We start from the raw sequence: 20,132 nt of genomic DNA, 5'->3' as shown, positions 1-20,132 counted from the left end.
AAGTACTCACTCGTGATCGTGTTTCCAACGTAATCCAGCATTGAACATGAACGGGGGGGGGGGGGGGGGGGTGACCCTCGTCGATGCATCCGTTATAACCGCTTGCCCTGCCCGAGTAGTTAGACCCCGCCCGCACGCCGCAGCTCGGCCCAGACACCAAGCCACATCGTTTCAAAAGGAGTGCAATAGCGGCCGCAAGGCGTTAGCCGGCGGTATTGGACTTTTGCGATCTCAGACCCATTCCCAGTGATAACACACAGCTGCCTGCATGTTTATGAATGGAAATGGCGAATAAAAGAAATAACGATTCAATAACGTATATATACGCGTGGTTGGCGTTATTCGATTGGCGGACAAACGCGTACATATGCGTGAACGGCGCAGAATGAGTTAAGTGTGGGGTCGCCAAAAAAAAATCCTAAATAAAATGGGGTTGTGGTATTATAATAATATGAGTTTGAGAACCCCTGGTCTATATCCATCTCTGGTTCTAAATCATCACAGAGCTGCAGTACTGCAGGTGACATGCTGCTCCCCTGGAGCTTGTATAGTCATGTGGTCACACAGTCATCAACACCATGTTCATCATCTCGGCTCTGCTGCACACCACCACCGCAATGGACTTGAAATGAAACGATCAAGATGCGCTTTAAGTGCAGACATTCAGCTTTTAATTTGAGGGTGTTTACATCCAAATCCGGTGAACCGTGTAGGAATTACAACACTACATTTTTTTTTAAGGGACCAAAAGTAATTGGACAATTGCAGTAGCAGCTGTTCCAGGTGTGTTATTCCCTCGTTATATAATTTACAAGGAGATTGCAAATGAAATACTACAGTTAGATGGTTTCATTTCAAATCCATTGCGGTGTGCAGAGCCAAAATGATGACAATCGTGTTGATGTCCAAATATGTATGGACTTGACTCTGTGTAAATGGTGCATTTATATATAGCGCTTTTTATCCAAGGCGCTTTACTGTTTTTGTTCCTCACATTCACACACCGACGGCGGAGGCAACCATGCAAGGTGCCGACCTGCTCATCGGGAGCAATTAGGGGTTAAGAGTCTTGCTCAAGTACACTTAGACACGCTGCCTGGGAGGAGCGGGAATGGAACCGGGAAGCGTGAATATTAAAGGCAACCAACTTGTGTTCGGCTTTTCTCTGATTGGCCGCGCCCCCACGCGCAGGCAAGCGCAGTCGTCCCACGTCCCAAATGAAATCCAAGGAGCGCAAGCGAGCGGCAGCGCACTTGTGTTGGGCTGCTGTTTCACTCGTGTATAAACAAAGCCCATACAGTTATGAAATGCGCTGAACTAGAAAGCGTAACGTTATTATGTTTCGCGTTCCATTGATTAACGCCATTACCTGCTGTGCTGTAGGAAGCGGAGGTACAGTAAGTTACAGTAGGTGTAGGTTACATGTTTAATCAAAGCCCATACAATTTTTAGATGAATGATTGTGGATATAATATAGAAAACACATCATTATGATATTGTCAGAGGGAGAGGCATGACTTCGCGACAGCCATATTAGACACTCACTGTACATCAGTGTGGAACTGTAACTGTAACTGAGGGGTACAATTCCCTGACTGTATTGATAAGTATGGTATCATTAAACCACTACCGCTTTATGTACTTTAACTACTGGCCATACAGTACACAATATATGAATATGATGAACACTTCCCACAATGAAATCGGTTCCAGTCAAAGGTATTAATCAAGTATTTAATGGAGCAAAAGGTACATATGATACTTATATTACATTTGATTGCACTTGTAAGGCAAATGAGTATTCGTAGGCAAATCAACACTGAATGTCCATTCTCTGGTTACGCAGGAGGCAAGTATACAACCTGGCTCTTAGGGAATTATATCTATGGTACACTTAATGATATAGCGGGATATACTGGAAGGGGTCCTCCCGGTTGTAAGCCGGCAGGGGGGGTAGGAGAGCTGTCGGTAGTAGAACGTCTGGTCAACGATATCTAGGGAGACTTCGAGTACAGAAGACAGTGCGATAGACTCTTGATCCGCAGACGAATACAGCTTGGTTCTCTTGTAGGCTGTAGCTCCACAGTGAAGAAAGCTAGGCGGCCTCAGGCTCTCTGAGCGCCGACTCGACCTTGACTCCTCTCGGGGGTAAATCCAACACTCACAGGCGTCGGCGATTATCCGCTCCACAAATCACAGTACCAAAGCAAATATATATTCCAGCCGCACAGGGCTATGCAGACGTCGGGTAGGTAATCCAGTCTACATGTCCATTCGGTCCTCGCCTAGATCTCCTCGGATGAAAGCGCCATGTGGTCGGCCCAGCCTGGATAAGAATCTAGCTAACACGAGGAAGCGTTGGAGATGCTGGTCACTTTAGAACTCTAACCGCACGATGCACCATACACAATAGACTATTATTAACTTAATAGAAATACGTCGCACTCGACGGTACAGTGCCAAACTCTGACAATTCAGTTATTAATTCGCACGCGGTCTCAATGCTATTCTGGGGCCAAACAGGCCATACTTCACCGCACGTCGATCGTGGGTGAGGCTTCACGTTGGTTACTAAGTTTCTGACTAAGTGCCTCTGTATTCACTTGCGCCATATTTATATGCACGGTGAACAAATAGTGCCACTCTCATTTCTGTCGCCGTATCCCTGGGCAGGGCCGGGGCTAGTACAGACATGTCTTGTCGGTAACTTTGAACTTGACTCCAGGGGCTGGTCCCCTGGCGCCTGGTCCTTTGTCCAATAGGAGAATGAACTATTATGGGCTATAGTAGGCTAAAGGGATATTCCGTGTATATGTACAAGGAATATACAAGGGATATCAAACGATATACAAATACTATTCAATATATATCAACAAATAAATATATATACTCGGTTTAATCTGATCCTTCGTAACAGCCGCCCCCTAATTAGTCCCACCTAATTAGCTAAGCAGAGACAGATTAACCGCACTGTCCACTACTCAATGTCTGCTGTGAGGGTCAGTCAATTCACAAAGTCATGGGGTCATGGTCGTCATCGATGGTATCGGGGAGCCTTGGCAGTTCTATTAGCCTCGCCACGGGTCGGGTGTAGGTCCGCCCTTGGACGAGCACTTCAGCTGCTCGGACCTTTCCGTCGGCACCGGTGATCACTTTGCTTACGCGGCCAGCCGGCCACATAGCTCGGGGTAGTGACTGGTCGATAATCATGACGACTGTTCCTTCTGTCAAATTGTCTCTCTCTTTTACCCATTTCTGGCGGGTCTGTAGAGACGGTAGATAGTGGAGTAGGAAGCTGTTCCAAAACTTGTCAGCCAATACTTGACTGTACCTCCACATTCTTCGGCCGTTCGCTTCTTCAGGCCTGTACATTGTCTGGGGTAGCGCGGGGTCCAGCCGCCCCATCAAGAGTGTGTTGGGGGTGACTGGGTCGACATCTGCTACATCACTTGAGACGTAACCGAGGGGCTTTGAGTTCAATACTCCCTCGATCTCCGTGAGGACTGTCATTAAGACTTCTTCCGCCACGGTCTGGGCCCCAAGCACGGCGTACAGGGCTGTCTTTATGGAACGTACTTCTCGTTCCCAAGTTCCACCGAAGTGAGGTGCGTTCGGGGGATTAAACTGGAAGTCAATCTGGGATGGAGCGAGGTGGGTCTTAAGTTCTGGGCCCATAGCTTGGAAGCTCTCTCTCAGCTCTCTTTCTCCGCCTTTGAAGTTTGTCCCGTGATCAGACAACAATATAGACGGTTTGCCTTTCCGTGATGTGAATCTTCGGAAGGCCATAAGGAATGAGTCTGTGCTCATGGTTGGAAGGAGTTCGATATGTATCGCTCTGGTGGTCATGCATTTGAATACAATACCCCACCGCTTCTCGGTTCCTCTTCCTTTCTTTATATACAGCGGGCCGAAACAGTCCATACCGGTGGAGTGAAAAGGCTTGTCGCCGAGTCGGAGGCGACAGGGAGGTAGGTCTGCCATCCGGGGTATACTGGGCTGTGCTCGCCACTTACGACAGTCTAGACAGGCCATATTAGACACTCACTGTACATCAGTGTGGAACTGTAACTGTAACTGAGGGGTACAATTCCCTGACTGTATTGATAAGTATGGTATCATTAAACCACTACCGCTTTATGTACTTTAACTACTGGCCATACAGTACACAATATATGAATATGATGAACACTTCCCACAATGAAATCGGTTCCAGTCAAAGGTATTAATCAAGTATTTAATGGAGCAAAAGGTACATATGATACTTATATTACATTTGATTGCACTTGTAAGGCAAATGAGTATTCGTAGGCAAATCAACACTGAATGTCCATTCTCTGGTTACGCAGGAGGCAAGTATACAACCTGGCTCTTAGGGAATTATATCTATGGTACACTTAATGATATAGCGGGATATACTGGAAGGGGTCCTCCCGGTTGTAAGCCGGCAGGGGGGGTAGGAGAGCTGTCGGTAGTAGAACGTCTGGTCAACGATATCTAGGGAGACTTCGAGTACAGAAGACAGTGCGATAGACTCTTGATCCGCAGACGAATACAGCTTGGTTCTCTTGTAGGCTGTAGCTCCACAGTGAAGAAAGCTAGGCGGCCTCAGGCTCTCTGAGCGCCGACTCGACCTTGACTCCTCTCGGGGGTAAATCCAACACTCACAGGCGTCGGCGATTATCCGCTCCACAAATCACAGTACCAAAGCAAATATATATTCCAGCCGCACAGGGCTATGCAGACGTCGGGTAGGTAATCCAGTCTACATGTCCATTCGGTCCTCGCCTAGATCTCCTCGGATGAAAGCGCCATGTGGTCGGCCCAGCCTGGATAAGAATCTAGCTAACACGAGGAAGCGTTGGAGATGCTGGTCACTTTAGAACTCTAACCGCACGATGCACCATACACAATAGACTATTATTAACTTAATAGAAATACGTCGCACTCGACGGTACAGTGCCAAACTCTGACAATTCAGTTATTAATTCGCACGCGGTCTCAATGCTATTCTGGGGCCAAACAGGCCATACTTCACCGCACGTCGATCGTGGGTGAGGCTTCACGTTGGTTACTAAGTTTCTGACTAAGTGCCTCTGTATTCACTTGCGCCATATTTATATGCACGGTGAACAAATAGTGCCACTCTCATTTCTGTCGCCGTATCCCTGGGCAGGGCCGGGGCTAGTACAGACATGTCTTGTCGGTAACTTTGAACTTGACTCCAGGGGCTGGTCCCCTGGCGCCTGGTCCTTTGTCCAATAGGAGAATGAACTATTATGGGCTATAGTAGGCTAAAGGGATATTCCGTGTATATGTACAAGGAATATACAAGGGATATCAAACGATATACAAATACTATTCAATATATATCAACAAATAAATATATATACTCGGTTTAATCTGATCCTTCGTAACAGCCGCCCCCTAATTAGTCCCACCTAATTAGCTAAGCAGAGACAGATTAACCGCACTGTCCACTACTCAATGTCTGCTGTGAGGGTCAGTCAATTCACAAAGTCATGGGGTCATGGTCGTCATCGATGGTATCGGGGAGCCTTGGCAGTTCTATTAGCCTCGCCACGGGTCGGGTGTAGGTCCGCCCTTGGACGAGCACTTCAGCTGCTCGGACCTTTCCGTCGGCACCGGTGATCACTTTGCTTACGCGGCCAGCCGGCCACATAGCTCGGGGTAGTGACTGGTCGATAATCATGACGACTGTTCCTTCTGTCAAATTGTCTCTCTCTTTTACCCATTTCTGGCGGGTCTGTAGAGACGGTAGATAGTGGAGTAGGAAGCTGTTCCAAAACTTGTCAGCCAATACTTGACTGTACCTCCACATTCTTCGGCCGTTCGCTTCTTCAGGCCTGTACATTGTCTGGGGTAGCGCGGGGTCCAGCCGCCCCATCAAGAGTGTGTTGGGGGTGACTGGGTCGACATCTGCTACATCACTTGAGACGTAACCGAGGGGCTTTGAGTTCAATACTCCCTCGATCTCCGTGAGGACTGTCATTAAGACTTCTTCCGCCACGGTCTGGGCCCCAAGCACGGCGTACAGGGCTGTCTTTATGGAACGTACTTCTCGTTCCCAAGTTCCACCGAAGTGAGGTGCGTTCGGGGGATTAAACTGGAAGTCAATCTGGGATGGAGCGAGGTGGGTCTTAAGTTCTGGGCCCATAGCTTGGAAGCTCTCTCTCAGCTCTCTTTCTCCGCCTTTGAAGTTTGTCCCGTGATCAGACAACAATATAGACGGTTTGCCTTTCCGTGATGTGAATCTTCGGAAGGCCATAAGGAATGAGTCTGTGCTCATGGTTGGAAGGAGTTCGATATGTATCGCTCTGGTGGTCATGCATTTGAATACAATACCCCACCGCTTCTCGGTTCCTCTTCCTTTCTTTATATACAGTGGGCCGAAACAGTCCATACCGGTGGAGTGAAAAGGCTTGTCGCCGAGTCGGAGGCGACAGGTAGGTAGGTCTGCCATCCGGGGTATACTGGGCTGTGCTCGCCACTTACGACAGTCTAGACAGGTTCGCTGGAAGCGCCGCACTGCTTCTCTCCCTTGCAGTATCCAATAACGACGTCTGATCTCCGCGAAGACTCTCTCTGCCCCTGCGTGGTGCACATCCTCGTCGTATTTCTTTATGATCAGCTCTGTGACCTTGTGTCGGCTGTTCAAGACTATCGGGTACTTGACGTCATCCGGTAAGTCTGGGGCTCTCCGCAGACGACCACCCACTCTGATGAGACTATGGGCGTCGCTCTCGGGTGCTAGGTGGAGCAGTCTGCTGTCTGATGGGACGGGCTTTGCTCCCTGTAGACAGTCTAGCTCGTCGGGGAACGAGTCTCTCTGGGCTCGTTGTAGTAGAAGAAGTTCTGCTTCTTCGTAGTCAGCTGCTGAAATGTCAGTAGTGGGCTGAACCTCTGGGTGGTGCCACAGAAATGTCTTTAGCTGCGCACTCTCTAGGGTGAGGCAATCGTCTATGTCGGGGTCTGTGGAGACGAGTGTGTTCAATCCACAGAACATAGATTTCTTGTTTTCGGCCTCCTCTTTACTCGCCTCCCGTGGGGTGGGTGTAGGCCACTCTTCTTCCGGGAGCTTGAGAAACTCTGGTCCGTCACTGTATAGGTTGTGACGGGTGAGGTCATCCAGGGACATTCCCCGGGTGATGACGTCAGCTGGGTTGTGTTTTGTGTCCACATACCTCCAGCTCACTACTTCTGTTAACTCTTGAATCTCTGTGACTCTGACTCCCACGAAGACCTTGTATCTGCACGAATCAGACCGGATCCATGTGAGTACTGTCGTGGAGTCTGACCACAAGATTGTTCTTTGCACCGGAATGGTGAGTTCACGTTGGATTAACGTGGCGAGCTGCGCTCCTGCTAGGGCTGCGCAGAGCTCTAGACGCGGGATAGATTGTTGCTTTCGTGGGGCTATTCTTGAGCGAGCCAGGATGAAAGCAGTATGTATTTCTCCTCCCTCCTCTCAGGCACGCAAGTAAGCCACCGAACCGTAGGCTACTTCGGAGGCGTCGCTGAAGACGTGTAGATCCATCTTGCATGTCTCTGGCCTCACTGTGGGTGGGAAGTAGCTGCGGCGTATGTTAACACCTGGGAGTGAGCGGAGTTCCGTCTCCCACTCTCTCCATGTGGATGCAAGGTGTTCGGGTATGGGGTCGTCCCAGCCCTGGTCCTTGTCCCATAACACTCTTACAATCGTCTTTGCCCTGGTGGTGTAAGGTAGAATACATCCCAACGGGTCATATTGTCTGGCGAGTGTTCTGTATACACTCCGTCTGGTGGTCGGTAGTGCCGTCGACCTTCCCTGCTCCTTGGTCAGGGGTTTGTGTCTATAATGGAGCGAGTCTGTTTTGAAGCGCCAGACTAGTCCTAGTGTCATTTCTTGGGCTTCTCCTGGGATGGTCGCCATCCAGGTCTCGCTGCTCGCTGCCTTGTCCTCGGGGGAGAGGCTGCGCAATACTTGCGGGTCGCTGCTGGCCCACTGCCTGAGATCAAAGCCGCCTTTGATCAGGGAGGCGCGGAGCTTGAGTAGAAGAGCCTCGGCTTCTTCTGGCGTCGAGACGCTTTGCAAACAGTTGTCCACGTAGAAACTATTTCCTACACTTTGTCGGACCTCTTCATCTGCTGCTGGGTCCTCTGCGACGTGTTTTTGCAGTGCAAACGTGGCACAGCATGGGCTGCATATGGTTCCGAAAGGGAGGACTTCCCATTGATAGATGGCTGGTTGCTCATCCCCGATCCTCTCTCTCCATCGGAACCGCAGCAGGGGCTTGTCCTCCTCCACTAGTCTCACCTGCAGGAACATCTCTTTGATGTCGCCGCTGATGGCCACCTTGTCTTGGCGGAAACGTAGTAACACGCCTAGTAGAGAGGGGCCGAGTGTTGGGCCGGGCAAGAGCTCTTTATTCAGATTTTGTGATCCGATCTGGTAGCTGCAGTTGAACACAATACGATCCTTGCCGTTGTGGTGGACTTTGTGGTGCGGCACGTACCATGATTCGGTCGTCTGATCGGCCTCTTTAATGTCAATTTTCTTTATGTGTCCCGCTGTGATTAGCTTGTTAATCTCAGCGCGGTACACAGTCTCTTGAGCGGGGTCTCTGGCTAGGCGCCGCTCTGTGTTCAATAGATACCGCTCCGTCGCTTCTTTTGTGGCGTGAAAGGTAGGCATACCCTCTCGCCTCAGGAGTGGAGTTGCCTATCTCATCACTCCGTTGACGTTGACTCTCTTTGTCCCTTGCTCGAGGAGGGCTATAGCGTAAATGTCTTCCTTGGAACGAATGTCTTTCTTTTCGTTCTTAAAGGGCATTGTCTCTAGTGTCCATAGCCTCTCGACGTGCTGTAGGAGAGTGGTGTCTTCTTCTGTCACTCTGGAGTGGAGGCAGTTAGTGGCTGCTGTTCGGTTAAGAGACTTAGCGAGGGGGCCTTGTAATGTCCATCCTAGGCGGGTCTCGACTGCTGCAGGACAGCCTCTGGGTCCTGTGTGGACCCGGTCTATCGGGACTATGAGGTCTGCATGGTCGGAGCCTATCAGCAGGGTCGAGGTGGCACCGTCTATGAGCGGGATAGGTAGTTGGCGCAGGTGCACATATTTATCCATCAGCTTGGCGATGGGGTAGGTGTACTGCGACAGGCCTATTTCTTGGCTGGTGAAAGCATTAGTAATCCTATACCGTCTCTCTGGCTGCCCGCTTGCTGCGATAGTGAAGGAGACATTCTCGCCCTTTATCGTCTTTAGATCTCTTCTTATTGTCCGAATCGTCATCTGGTTTTCGCTCCCCCGCAGCCCCAGCTGGGCCGCAGCGGACGCGAGGAGAAGGGTCTTCTCTGACCCGTCGTCAAGGACGGCGTAAGTGTCCATGACCTTATCTTGGTAACTCAGTGTTACGCGGACCACCTTTAAGAGCACCTGGGCGCCCCCGCTGCTGGCGGGGTCAATGTACATAACACTTGCCTTTGTGCTGCTGGGAGGTGCAGGCTTTCTTCTGTTACTGTCGTGTAGGACATCTAGGTGGGCTCCGTCACACCGACTACACCTCTTCTTTAAGCGGCAATCGGCTGCCATGTGACTGCGCGCACATCGGTAACAGCGTCGGTTGGACTTTATCCATTGACTCACTTCTTCAGCGGTCATCTTCTTGAACAGGTCACATTGTGACAACCAGTGTTCCTTTTCGCAGTACGGGCACACCATCTTCCACTTCTCTTTTATCGAGGGGGTACTGTGGTTCTTGCTGCTCGGTACTGATTCTGATTGGTGCATGACAGTCACCAATCTTCGGCCATCGTTTGCTCTCCTAGGTCCCTCTCTGGAGCTTGGTGTGCTCCGCACGAACGTATCCAATCGTAGGCTGCTGACTTCTCTCGCCAGGAAGTCGGCTAGGTCTAGGAGGGATGGCTCGGGACCGTTAGGATCACGGTGGTCTCTTTGCCGCCTGAAGCGCTCTTGTCGGGCGGGCGGCAGCTTCTCTAAAATCCTCTCGACATTAGAGTTTGCGTATAGTTCGTGCATACCCTTTTCTCGTTGCGCCCCCAGCATCCCTACCAGGGATTGTACTTTGATAGACAGGTCGTCTAGTGAGCGATTGTCTGTTGCTGGGGGTAGGCGGTCAATATGCCTTATCTCTTGTATTACGTAATCCCATATGCGTCCATATCTTTGGTCGAGCGCTGCTAGAGCCGCTGTGTATGGGGTAGTAGAGGTGGCATAGGCCAGCGCTATGTTGTGCGCTCGGGGCACCTTGAGGTGCTTCAATAGGATAGCATACTTGTGGCGTTCATCAGCTACGTCAACCATCATTGTCTCTAAGCACATCCGTAACTCCGTGTACTGTGCTCGGTTCTCATGGGTGAAGTCTGGAAACGTCGGTGTGCCAATGTATGACGCCGTAGATGGCTGGCACATCGGTGAGCGTTGGAAGAGAGGCCTCCTAGGCGAGTCTCCTCTTACGCCTCTCGGTGGGCTGGTACCGGCAGGGTACCATGGCCCGCGTATCCAGGTGCTATTCCTCGGGACTGGTCGTGCGTCATGCTCACCCGTGAATAGAGTCGGGGGTCTGTAGCGCAGAGCCGCGGGGGTAGAGCCTGGGCTGTACTGGACCTCCTGGTCCTGTGGAGTACTGTGCTGCTGTCGGGCTTGACTCTCCTCCTCTCCCTCTTCTTCTTCTGTCAGGTCATCTAGATCCTGTAGTCGTCTATTTAGCCTCTCCGCGGTGTACACCGTTCCTTCCTTGTAGCTGGGTCTCACTGGGACCGGTCGGGGAAGGGGTTCGGAGGGGGGTATAGGCTCTCTCTGGTGGTCGAGTTCAGGGTCGCTTGATCGGTTAGGGGAGGGTGCCCTTGACCCGTGTCTTGACGAGGTCAAGTGCGGAGGGAGGGGGTGTTGCCTTGGCGATCAGCTGCTCCATTAGCTGCGCTTGTATTCTGTCGCGCTCTGCTTCTCTTTGGGCACCGGCAGCGGCACGCTGGGTGTCTGCCCGGTCTCTTGCCATATTCTCTTCCGTCTGAAGGCGTCTAATCTCTAGACGTATACGATCTTCGTCGCTCCGTTGCTGCGCTTGAATGCGTTCTCTTTCCATGGAAGAATGTTCGCGCTCACTAAGCGTCTGTGCTTGGAGTCGATCGCGCTCTGTTGAGGCTGCTAGGCTGGCGAGGAACGCCTGTGCCAGCATCTTGTCCACCTTGCTGGGGGAAGACGCTGGTTGAGATGATCCGCTCCTGGCAGTACTCGTTGGAGATGCGTTCTCCTGCGGGGAGTCCTGGAGCTCTATCTCCGCGGCGCTCTCCTCATCTTGTACCGTGCAGAGTTCCATCTCTGGAGGGTTATCTTCCTCCCGGAGCTCTCCGGGGACTACTTCTTCGGTCTTGGCGGGGGGTAAAGTCGTGTCGGTTCCCTCCTGGTCCCCACCGTGAGCTTGGTCAGTTACATTAGAACCCACTAGGGCCTCTGTGGTCGGGGTATCCTGGTTGATAGGGTCGGACATAATTTTACTTTCTACTTTTACCGCGTTTACCGTCTGTAGAAGGCTAGGTAGTATACTGGCAGCGTAATCCTCTAAGTACTGAGGTGGCTGCCGTCTACGCTGCGGGCGATCTACTTTAGGAGGACCGTTTTGTGGAGTGTTCATCATAGGCCATTTCAATATTAATACCACTATATTAATATTACACTAGTTATTATCCGGCTCGAAGGACCAATTGTAACTGAGGGGTACAATTCCCTGACTGTATTGATAAGTATGGTATCATTAAACCACTACCGCTTTATGTACTTTAACTACTGGCCATACAGTACACAATATATGAATATGATGAACACTTCCCACAATGAAATCGGTTCCAGTCAAAGGTATTAATCAAGTATTTAATGGAGCAAAAGGTACATATGATACTTATATTACATTTGATTGCACTTGTAAGGCAAATGAGTATTCGTAGGCAAATCAACACTGAATGTCCATTCTCTGGTTACGCAGGAGGCAAGTATACAACCTGGCTCTTAGGGAATTATATCTATGGTACACTTAATGATATAGCGGGATATACTGGAAGGGGTCCTCCCGGTTGTAAGCCGGCAGGGGGGGTAGGAGAGCTGTCGGTAGTAGAACGTCTGGTCAACGATATCTAGGGAGACTTCGAGTACAGAAGACAGTGCGATAGACTCTTGATCCGCAGACGAATACAGCTTGGTTCTCTTGTAGGCTGTAGCTCCACAGTGAAGAAAGCTAGGCGGCCTCAGGCTCTCTGAGCGCCGACTCGACCTTGACTCCTCTCGGGGGTAAATCCAACACTCACAGGCGTCGGCGATTATCCGCTCCACAAATCACAGTACCAAAGCAAATATATATTCCAGCCGCACAGGGCTATGCAGACGTCGGGTAGGTAATCCAGTGTACATGTCCATTCGGTCCTCGCCTAGATCTCCTCGGATGAAAGCGCCATGTGGTCGGCCCAGCCTGGATAAGAATCTAGCTAACACGAGGAAGCGTTGGAGATGCTGGTCACTTTAGAACTCTAACCGCACGATGCACCATACACAATAGACTATTATTAACTTAATAGAAATACGTCGCACTCGACGGTACAGTGCCAAACTCTGACAATTCAGTTATTAATTCGCACGCGGTCTCAATGCTATTCTGGGGCCAAACAGGCCATACTTCACCGCACGTCGTATCGTGGGTGAGGCTTCACGTTGGTTACTAAGTTTCTGACTAAGTGCCTCTGTATTCACTTGCGCCATATTTATATGCACGGTGAACAAATAGTGCCACTCTCATTTCTGTCGCCGTATCCCTGGGCAGGGCCGGGGCTAGTACAGACATGTCTTGTCGGTAACTTTGAACTTGACTCCGGGGGCTGGTCCCCTGGCGCCTGGTCCTTTGTCCAATAGGAGAATGAACTATTATGGGCTATAGTAGGCTAAAGGGATATTCCGTGTATATGTACAAGGAATATACAAGGGATATGAAACGATATACAAATACTATTCAATATATATCAACAAATAAATATATATACTCGGTTTAATCTGATCCTTCGTAACAGTAACGTTATATGTTATTTCGCCCGTGGAGGCTGCTGAGCCTAAAGCGCCAGCGGGGCGACGCGGTGGTTTATCCCCGGCTTCCGTGCGCCGCCGCCGGCTTGATACAGCTTCAGCAGCAGCAGCGGCGGTGCTCTGTTGTAGGAAGCCCTTCAATGACAGCGGCGCGCTCTCATATTTTGCGAATGCATAAACTATATCTTAAATTATGGCTATGTGTCTAATATGGCTGTCGCTTATCAATGACTTCGCGACAGCCATATTAGACACATCGCCATAATTTAAGATATAGTTTATGCATTCGCAAATATGAACCTTCCGACTACCAGACGACCGCTCTACCTCCTGAGCCGCTGTCGCCCCTAAATTGTATATATTAGTGGTGGTGGGGGGAAATATCTATACGTAGTAGTATCGCGATACTTCCACTTCCTGTGTTAGTGTGTCTGTCCACTTCCTGTGTTAGTGTGTCTGTCCACTTCCTGTGTTAGTGTGTCTGTCCACTTCCTGTTAGTGTGTCTGTCCAGATTTAGGAGGTCCCCTAGTGGCCGTTAGCTGTAAAAATCCATCGATTAGCCGCACCGTTATATAAGCCGCAGGGTCGAAAAATGGGGGGAAAAGGAGCGGCTTATAGTCCGAAAATTACGGTATATAAATATATCTCTCTCTCTCTGGTTCTCCCAGGTGTCGCGGTGCCGGAGGGCGAGGCACACCGCCACGAGCCGCCCATCCCTCACGACGAGGTGAAGGTGGACGAGAGGAAGAACGACGCGGAGCTGGAGGAGGAGAAGATCCAACCCGAGGAGCAGCAGGAGTCCCGAGGGGCGGCGGGGGAGGCGGCCGCGAAGGAGAAGAAACGAGAGGAGGAGGAGGAGAAGGAGGAGAAGAAGAGGGCGGAAGAGGAACAGAAGCTGGCGGTGGTGAGGAAGGAGGAGGTGGACCTGGGCGGAGGAGAGGTCCAGTCCAACGAGGTGCCGGAGAAGAAGCCGGAGGCGCCGCGGCTGAAGGAGGCAGCGGAGGAGGTAGCGGCTCCCGTGAAGGAACTACTTCCTGCCGGGAAAGGAGCCGCGGCGGCTGATCAGGGCGCAGCGGCGCAGGTTGATGATGCAGGCAAAGCCCCAGAGGCTGCTGGGAAAGGTTAGTAGTATTCTCCTGTTTATTACACTAACACTGACAGATTGGTGGAAAAACTCTCAAATCCACAAAGACCTGTTAACACTTTGAATGCATTTAGTGCTTGAATGCCCGCCATCCACTGCAATGTTAGCGTTAATTAATCGCCTAATCTATGTTTTAAATTATGGCTATGTGTCTAATCTGCCCGTCGCATTATCAATGACCCATTTCCAGTCGACATTGTCGAAGCGGATTGTTTTTTTTATCGGTTCATTTCCGTTTTATATCATTTTGAAAAGCCCTCGTTTTCACGGAAAAAAGAAGAGATTCCATGATAAACGCCCCGTACTGTAATATTCTAGAACGTTGTAATTTTTCGGCCTATTTATGAATCGTTTTCAAATAAACGCTAGATTATCGATAGTATATGTGTACGTGTGCACGCTGGTGCCGCGCGCTGAAAATCGATTCTCTCCGTTCCTGATCGCTCTTACAGTCAAAACAGCCATATCACATTATAGGGGAAAAGCTTATATCTCCGTGAAAACGGGTCTGATTATCCTAAGACTGGTAAAATAGATTCCTTATCTGAGATCAGATGGTATCCAAATGGATTATTACAATTCCTGATAGCCATTCCAAAAATCGATCCTTTTATTGATCCCGCACGTATACTGTAAAACAGCGTAACCACGCTGTGCTGAGGGTCCAGCATGAAGCTGATCGGCGCCGGTTACATGCGTGAGAAGTAAAATGTGGAGGCTGTTTTTTTTTTTTCTCATGCATTTTCATTGAGTCCAATCCAAAAGGGTGAATTACCATTTGGGAGACGATAGGGGGCGCTTTTTTCACATCTGAGCGCCTGGCGGGGCTGATTTACCAACGGTAGACTCGGTTGATGAAATATGAATTCAGATCGCTAATAAAAACATGTAGACTAATTATTTAGAGAAAATAATAATGCATCCACACAGCGTTTAGAAAGTTCAAGTTTCAAGTTTCTTTATTAGTTGTCAGACAGAAATACAGAATACTTTTGTATGAAATGCTTCTTTCTGTTTTGCTCCGGAGAGTGTGCTAGATAAAATATACAAGTATGAAATAAGTATAATAAGTATAAAATAGAAAGTCAAGTACGTAAACAAGTGTAAACCAAACAAAAATTTTCAATATACATATATACAATATATATTGTAGGTACAGAATAAAATGATTGCTTTTCCCCAAAAAACTATTATTGATTCATTCATTTTTCATTTGAAAAGATTTTCCGGGTCCAAAATTACATGTTGAGTACATTTCATTTCAAACCTTTTATTCAAACTTGAAAAGGCAACTGACGCTTCCCTCATGTACAGTCACGTTGAGTGTACATACAGAGTTAAGCAAAAAAGAAAAAGGCATATAATATCATCACACATCATATAAAATCATAACAATAAGACAAGTAAGGATAACAATAAATTAAAACACGTACAACTTGATTGACAAAGGTTGGAGATCAGGGTTTTAAACTCCACAACAGAGGGGAGAATCTCAAGCTTTAAGGAGCAGTTAGGGGTTAAGGGGTCTCGCTCAAGGACACTTCGACACGCTGCCTGGGAGGAGCTGGAATCGAACCGGGAGCCTTTTCCGATTACCAGACGTTCTACCTCCTGACAGCGCAAACCCCACCAGTCGCGCGCGAAAGCAGGCGGGCGGGCGGGCAGGCGACCAGCGCTTAACTTTCGCTCCCATGTTAACGGACGTAGCTGTGCCCACCGCCCGCGTGCGGGCGCGCGACTCACGGGGTGGAAGCGATCGTTTTTGCTTTGGTTGGATTCGGAGGCGTGCGCCACGCGCATTTTCACAGAAATACACTCAATATCTGCATTATTACCACACACATAGATGTTGTTCAACCAGCTAATGTGTCTGTATCTTTCCCAATACAAATAAACCATATTACTATACTTTTTCAGGAGTACAGTCACACTGATCATCATTCTAAAATTAATTCTAACATTCTAATTAATTATATAACTGGTTATACATGCAAAATGGACAATAGAACACTGTAAATCTTAAAAAAATCTTCAAAACAGGGATTGAATTCGCATATAGACTACTAGGCATTTACAGCTGTTCCAATGTAAACGTGCCTTCCTCCTCCGTGCACTTTCGCCCGCTCTGAAGTCGGACTCGGTGTGCCAGGCCACGCGCGCGATCTCGCGCACGGAACCCCCGCGAGTGCCTGAGTGCGCGACTGGTGTGCGCTGTGAGTCACTGTCGCCCCACAGGTGTTGCGTGCTGCATGTATCCCCTCACCTACTTCACGTTTCCCCCACGTGGAACGCACCTGATAACACACATGGTACATAAATAACACCATCTAGTAGTATCTATAGCACCTGGTGAGCGCAGGTCTGACTCTGTGATGTCTGGTGACCCACCAGCCGCTGTCCCTGAAGCAGAGCGTCACGCCGGAGCCGACGGGGCCGCAGACGGAAAAGACGCCGCGGAGGACAAGATGGAAGGTGAGGAGGGAGTGACTGAGGGAGAATGGATTTTAAAGCCAAGATAGTAGAACTTAGGCAAATCTCTTATAAGTAGGGATGCTCGATATTGGCTTTTTTACCGATACCGATATACCGATATTGTCCAACTCTTAATTTCCGATACCGATATCAACCGATATCAACCGATACCAATATATGCAGGGTTTCCCCCCCCCCCCCCCCCCCCAAAAATGGAATAATTTCAGGTAATTAACATTACATATCTCTTGTTGTGGAATTAACACAACATTATGCATACTTTTGACAATAAATAAAATCAGAATTTGTTCTTACTTGCTTGCCTGGGTAAATAAAGGTTATAGAAATGTAAAAAAATAAAAATAAAAAAAATCCGATATCACATTTTAATGCCGATATCGGCCGATAATATCGGTAGGCCGATAATATCGGACATCCCTACTTATAAGCACTTCCACCCCAGTATTCGGTAGTTATTTATTCAATCACTTGTGGATCGGTAAAGGTTTATCCAATTGGCCATCATCATGTTAACTTAATAATTTTTTTTAAAAATATATAATACGATTTCAATGCCAAACGAATGTAGAATGTACAGGCGCAGCTCAATAAATTAGAATATCGTGGGAAAAGTCCATTTATTTCGCCGCATTGATGCAGTCATTTGTGCAAAAGGAGCCCCGACTGAGTACTGAGTGAACATACTTTTCAGTAGGCCGACATTTCTATATTAAATATATATATATTTTTTGATTGGTACTCTTATGTAATATAAAACATTGCTGAGATACTGAATTTGGGGTTTTCACGAGTTGTAAGCCATACTTATCTAAATTAAAACAAATAAAGGCTTGAAATATTTCACCGTGTGTAATGAATGTATCATCTTTGAGAGTTTCGCTTTTTGAATCTAATTACTGAAATAAATTAACCTTTCCACAATATTCTAATGTATTGAGCTGCACCTGTAAGTAAATAATTAAATTAGAAAAACATTATCGATATGAGGTGAACTGAAAAGGTGTTACAAAGAACAGCCCGATACCTAATCCTAGTTTCCTATGGGTACAACTTTTCTGCCCATGATGGCAAACACACCAGACGACGACCATGTTTATTCATTGTAAACATTTGACGCCTGCTTTGATGTGATGATGATATCGTGTTATCATTGTGATGTTGCAACGTTATCATTAATATTTTAACTTGATTAGAATTTGCCTAATTTCAGCCTATTTATATTGGTATTCTTTATAGGGACAATCGACTAGCTCTAATGTTAACAACATCACGCACAGGCGTATGACGTCGGGCTATTGTATTGGAATGAAAATATTTATACCCTGTGCCTGTGGTAGGGCTGCAACGATTAGTCGGCATAATCGACGACGTCGATCATAAAAACTCGTCGACGCCGAATCTTTGCGTCGATGCGTCATAATTTTTTTTTGTTTTTTTTTAATTTATTTCTTACTTTTTTTTTTGCACTACCTATCTTTGTGAAAGTGGCTTCTCAGCTCTGGTCCAGCTGAAGACAGAGCAGAGGAACAGATTGGACATTGAGCATGACCTCAGAGTTGCTTTGTCTACCATCACCCCAGACTTTGAGACTCTTGTCAGGAGCAAACAACATCCCCAGTTATCCCATTAGTTCCCTGGGATGTTAAGCTAAGAAGTCTGCTAAGAAGGATATATTATTATTTATTATTTATTATTATTATTATTATTATTATTATTATTATTATTATTATTATTATTATTATTATTATTATTATTATTATTATTATTATTATTATTATTATTATTATTTTTAATTATTATTTTAATTATTATTATTATTATTATTATTATTATTATTATTATTATTATTATTATTATTATTTCATTGTGTTTTTAGCCCTAGTTGCACTTTTGTTGCATCCCCAGTTAACCCATTAGTTCCCCCAAACTTACTGTCGGTCTGTTATGTTAAGCTAAGAAGTCTGCTAAGAGCCCGGAAAAGGAGCCGCGCCCACAGGAAGCAGAGATGGAGGGTGTGACAGAAATAATCGTTAGATTAGTCAACTAATCGAAAAAAGAATCGACAGAAAGAATCGTTAGATTAGTCGACTAATCGAAAAAACTATCGACAGATTAGTCTACTACCAAAATAATCGTTAGTTGCAGCCCTACCCTGTGGTTTGTGAGAGGCCGTTTTTACACTGCTGCTGCATCGCTTGTCCCTGCCTCGCTTTTGCATATCTGTCTCTCAAGTGGCTCCTATCATCCTATATGCATTGTTTTTGGCTTATTGTGAGCCAGGCTGTTCAACCTCCTGTCACAACTGCAGCCATTTCTGACAGCACTGCAGCACACAGGTGAATGAAGAGAGGATATGTTCAGATATCCCTCTCTCTCTCTCTCTCTCTCTCTCTCTCTCTCTCTCTCTCTCTCTCTCTCTCTCTCTCTCTCTCTCTCTCTCTCTCTCTCTCTCTCTCACTCTCTCCCTCTCTCTCTCTCTCTCTCTCTCTCTCTCTCTCTCTTTCTCACTCTCACTCACTCTCTCTCTCTCTCTCTCACTCTCTCTCTCACTCTCACTCTCACTCTCACTCTCTCTCACTCTCTCACTCGGCTTGGCTTGATACACCACCTGTTTTTGTTGACTCTTACTCTCTTTCTGTTCTTATTTTTTACCTTCCTCTCCCTCTTTTCTGCCTATCTCTCTCTCTCTCTCTCTGTCTCTCTTTTTGCCGGGCTGCTATCACAGTGATAAAAAAGCTGGTCGCAGGTAGGACTCCCTCTCTTCCTCTCTTCCTCTTTGCCTTTGTCTCTCTAATTCGCTATAATTTACATTCAGTGGGTTGATAAATCGAGGTTTATAGACCAAGTGTACGCTAGAATCTTTGTCCTCTTTACCCCTAATTATCTCACCCACCCCCCCCCCCCCCCTCACCACCCCCACCCTCCATTTCATCCTAAGCTTCTTTGTGTGTGTCTGTGTGTGTGTGTGTGTGTGTATTCAATGTCGATAGCAATCACATCCATAACCATCATACGGTGTTAGGTGAACGGTACAGTACAGTACAGTACAGTACACCCAGAAACGTCTGAATCAAACTGAATGATTGACCCGACCTCTGACCTTTCCACCCGATACAGAGAGTCTGTAATCCCTCTTCAGTGTCCTGGACGGCCCGGTTGCAAGAGCTATAATAAAAAATCCTGAAATCCCATTTGAAATTTCAATCACCGAAAAATTCCGTCTCGGGCTCAATAATAATCCCTTGTCTTGTCTAAACGGTCGTCGTACGACACAGAATCTCCGGCTCGCTCAGACTGGACATCGGCTCTACATTACAGCCTAATGGGTTTCTCACAGAGTCCCTAGTACTAGCATCTCACTACTAGGCTCATCTACTTAACGAACGCCCTAGGCCCCTGGCCCAGTTGGGCTT

The 20,132-nt window shown here is 47.7% G+C and overlaps 1 protein-coding gene across 1 annotated transcript in view; it reads left to right on the top strand.

Moving 5' to 3' along the window:
- Window positions 1-20,132, top strand: part of slc38a10 (solute carrier family 38 member 10) — a gene marked incomplete at its 5' end in the record, with an annotated part of 68,190 nt that overhangs the window by 42,872 nt on the left and 5,186 nt on the right. The window contains 3 exon segments of the mRNA XM_084338417.1: window positions 13,751-14,203; window positions 16,618-16,698; window positions 19,445-19,465. Coding sequence (XP_084194543.1) covers window positions 13,751-14,203; window positions 16,618-16,698; window positions 19,445-19,465 — 555 coding nt within the window.

Source organism: Notolepis coatsorum, assembly GCF_963971535.1.
Source record: "Notolepis coatsorum genome assembly, contig: SUPER_10_unloc_2, whole genome shotgun sequence".
Lineage (NCBI taxonomy): Eukaryota > Metazoa > Chordata > Actinopteri > Aulopiformes > Paralepididae > Notolepis > Notolepis coatsorum.
Note: the sequence above shows the minus strand (reverse complement) of the source record. Positions and strands in the feature narration are given on the sequence as shown.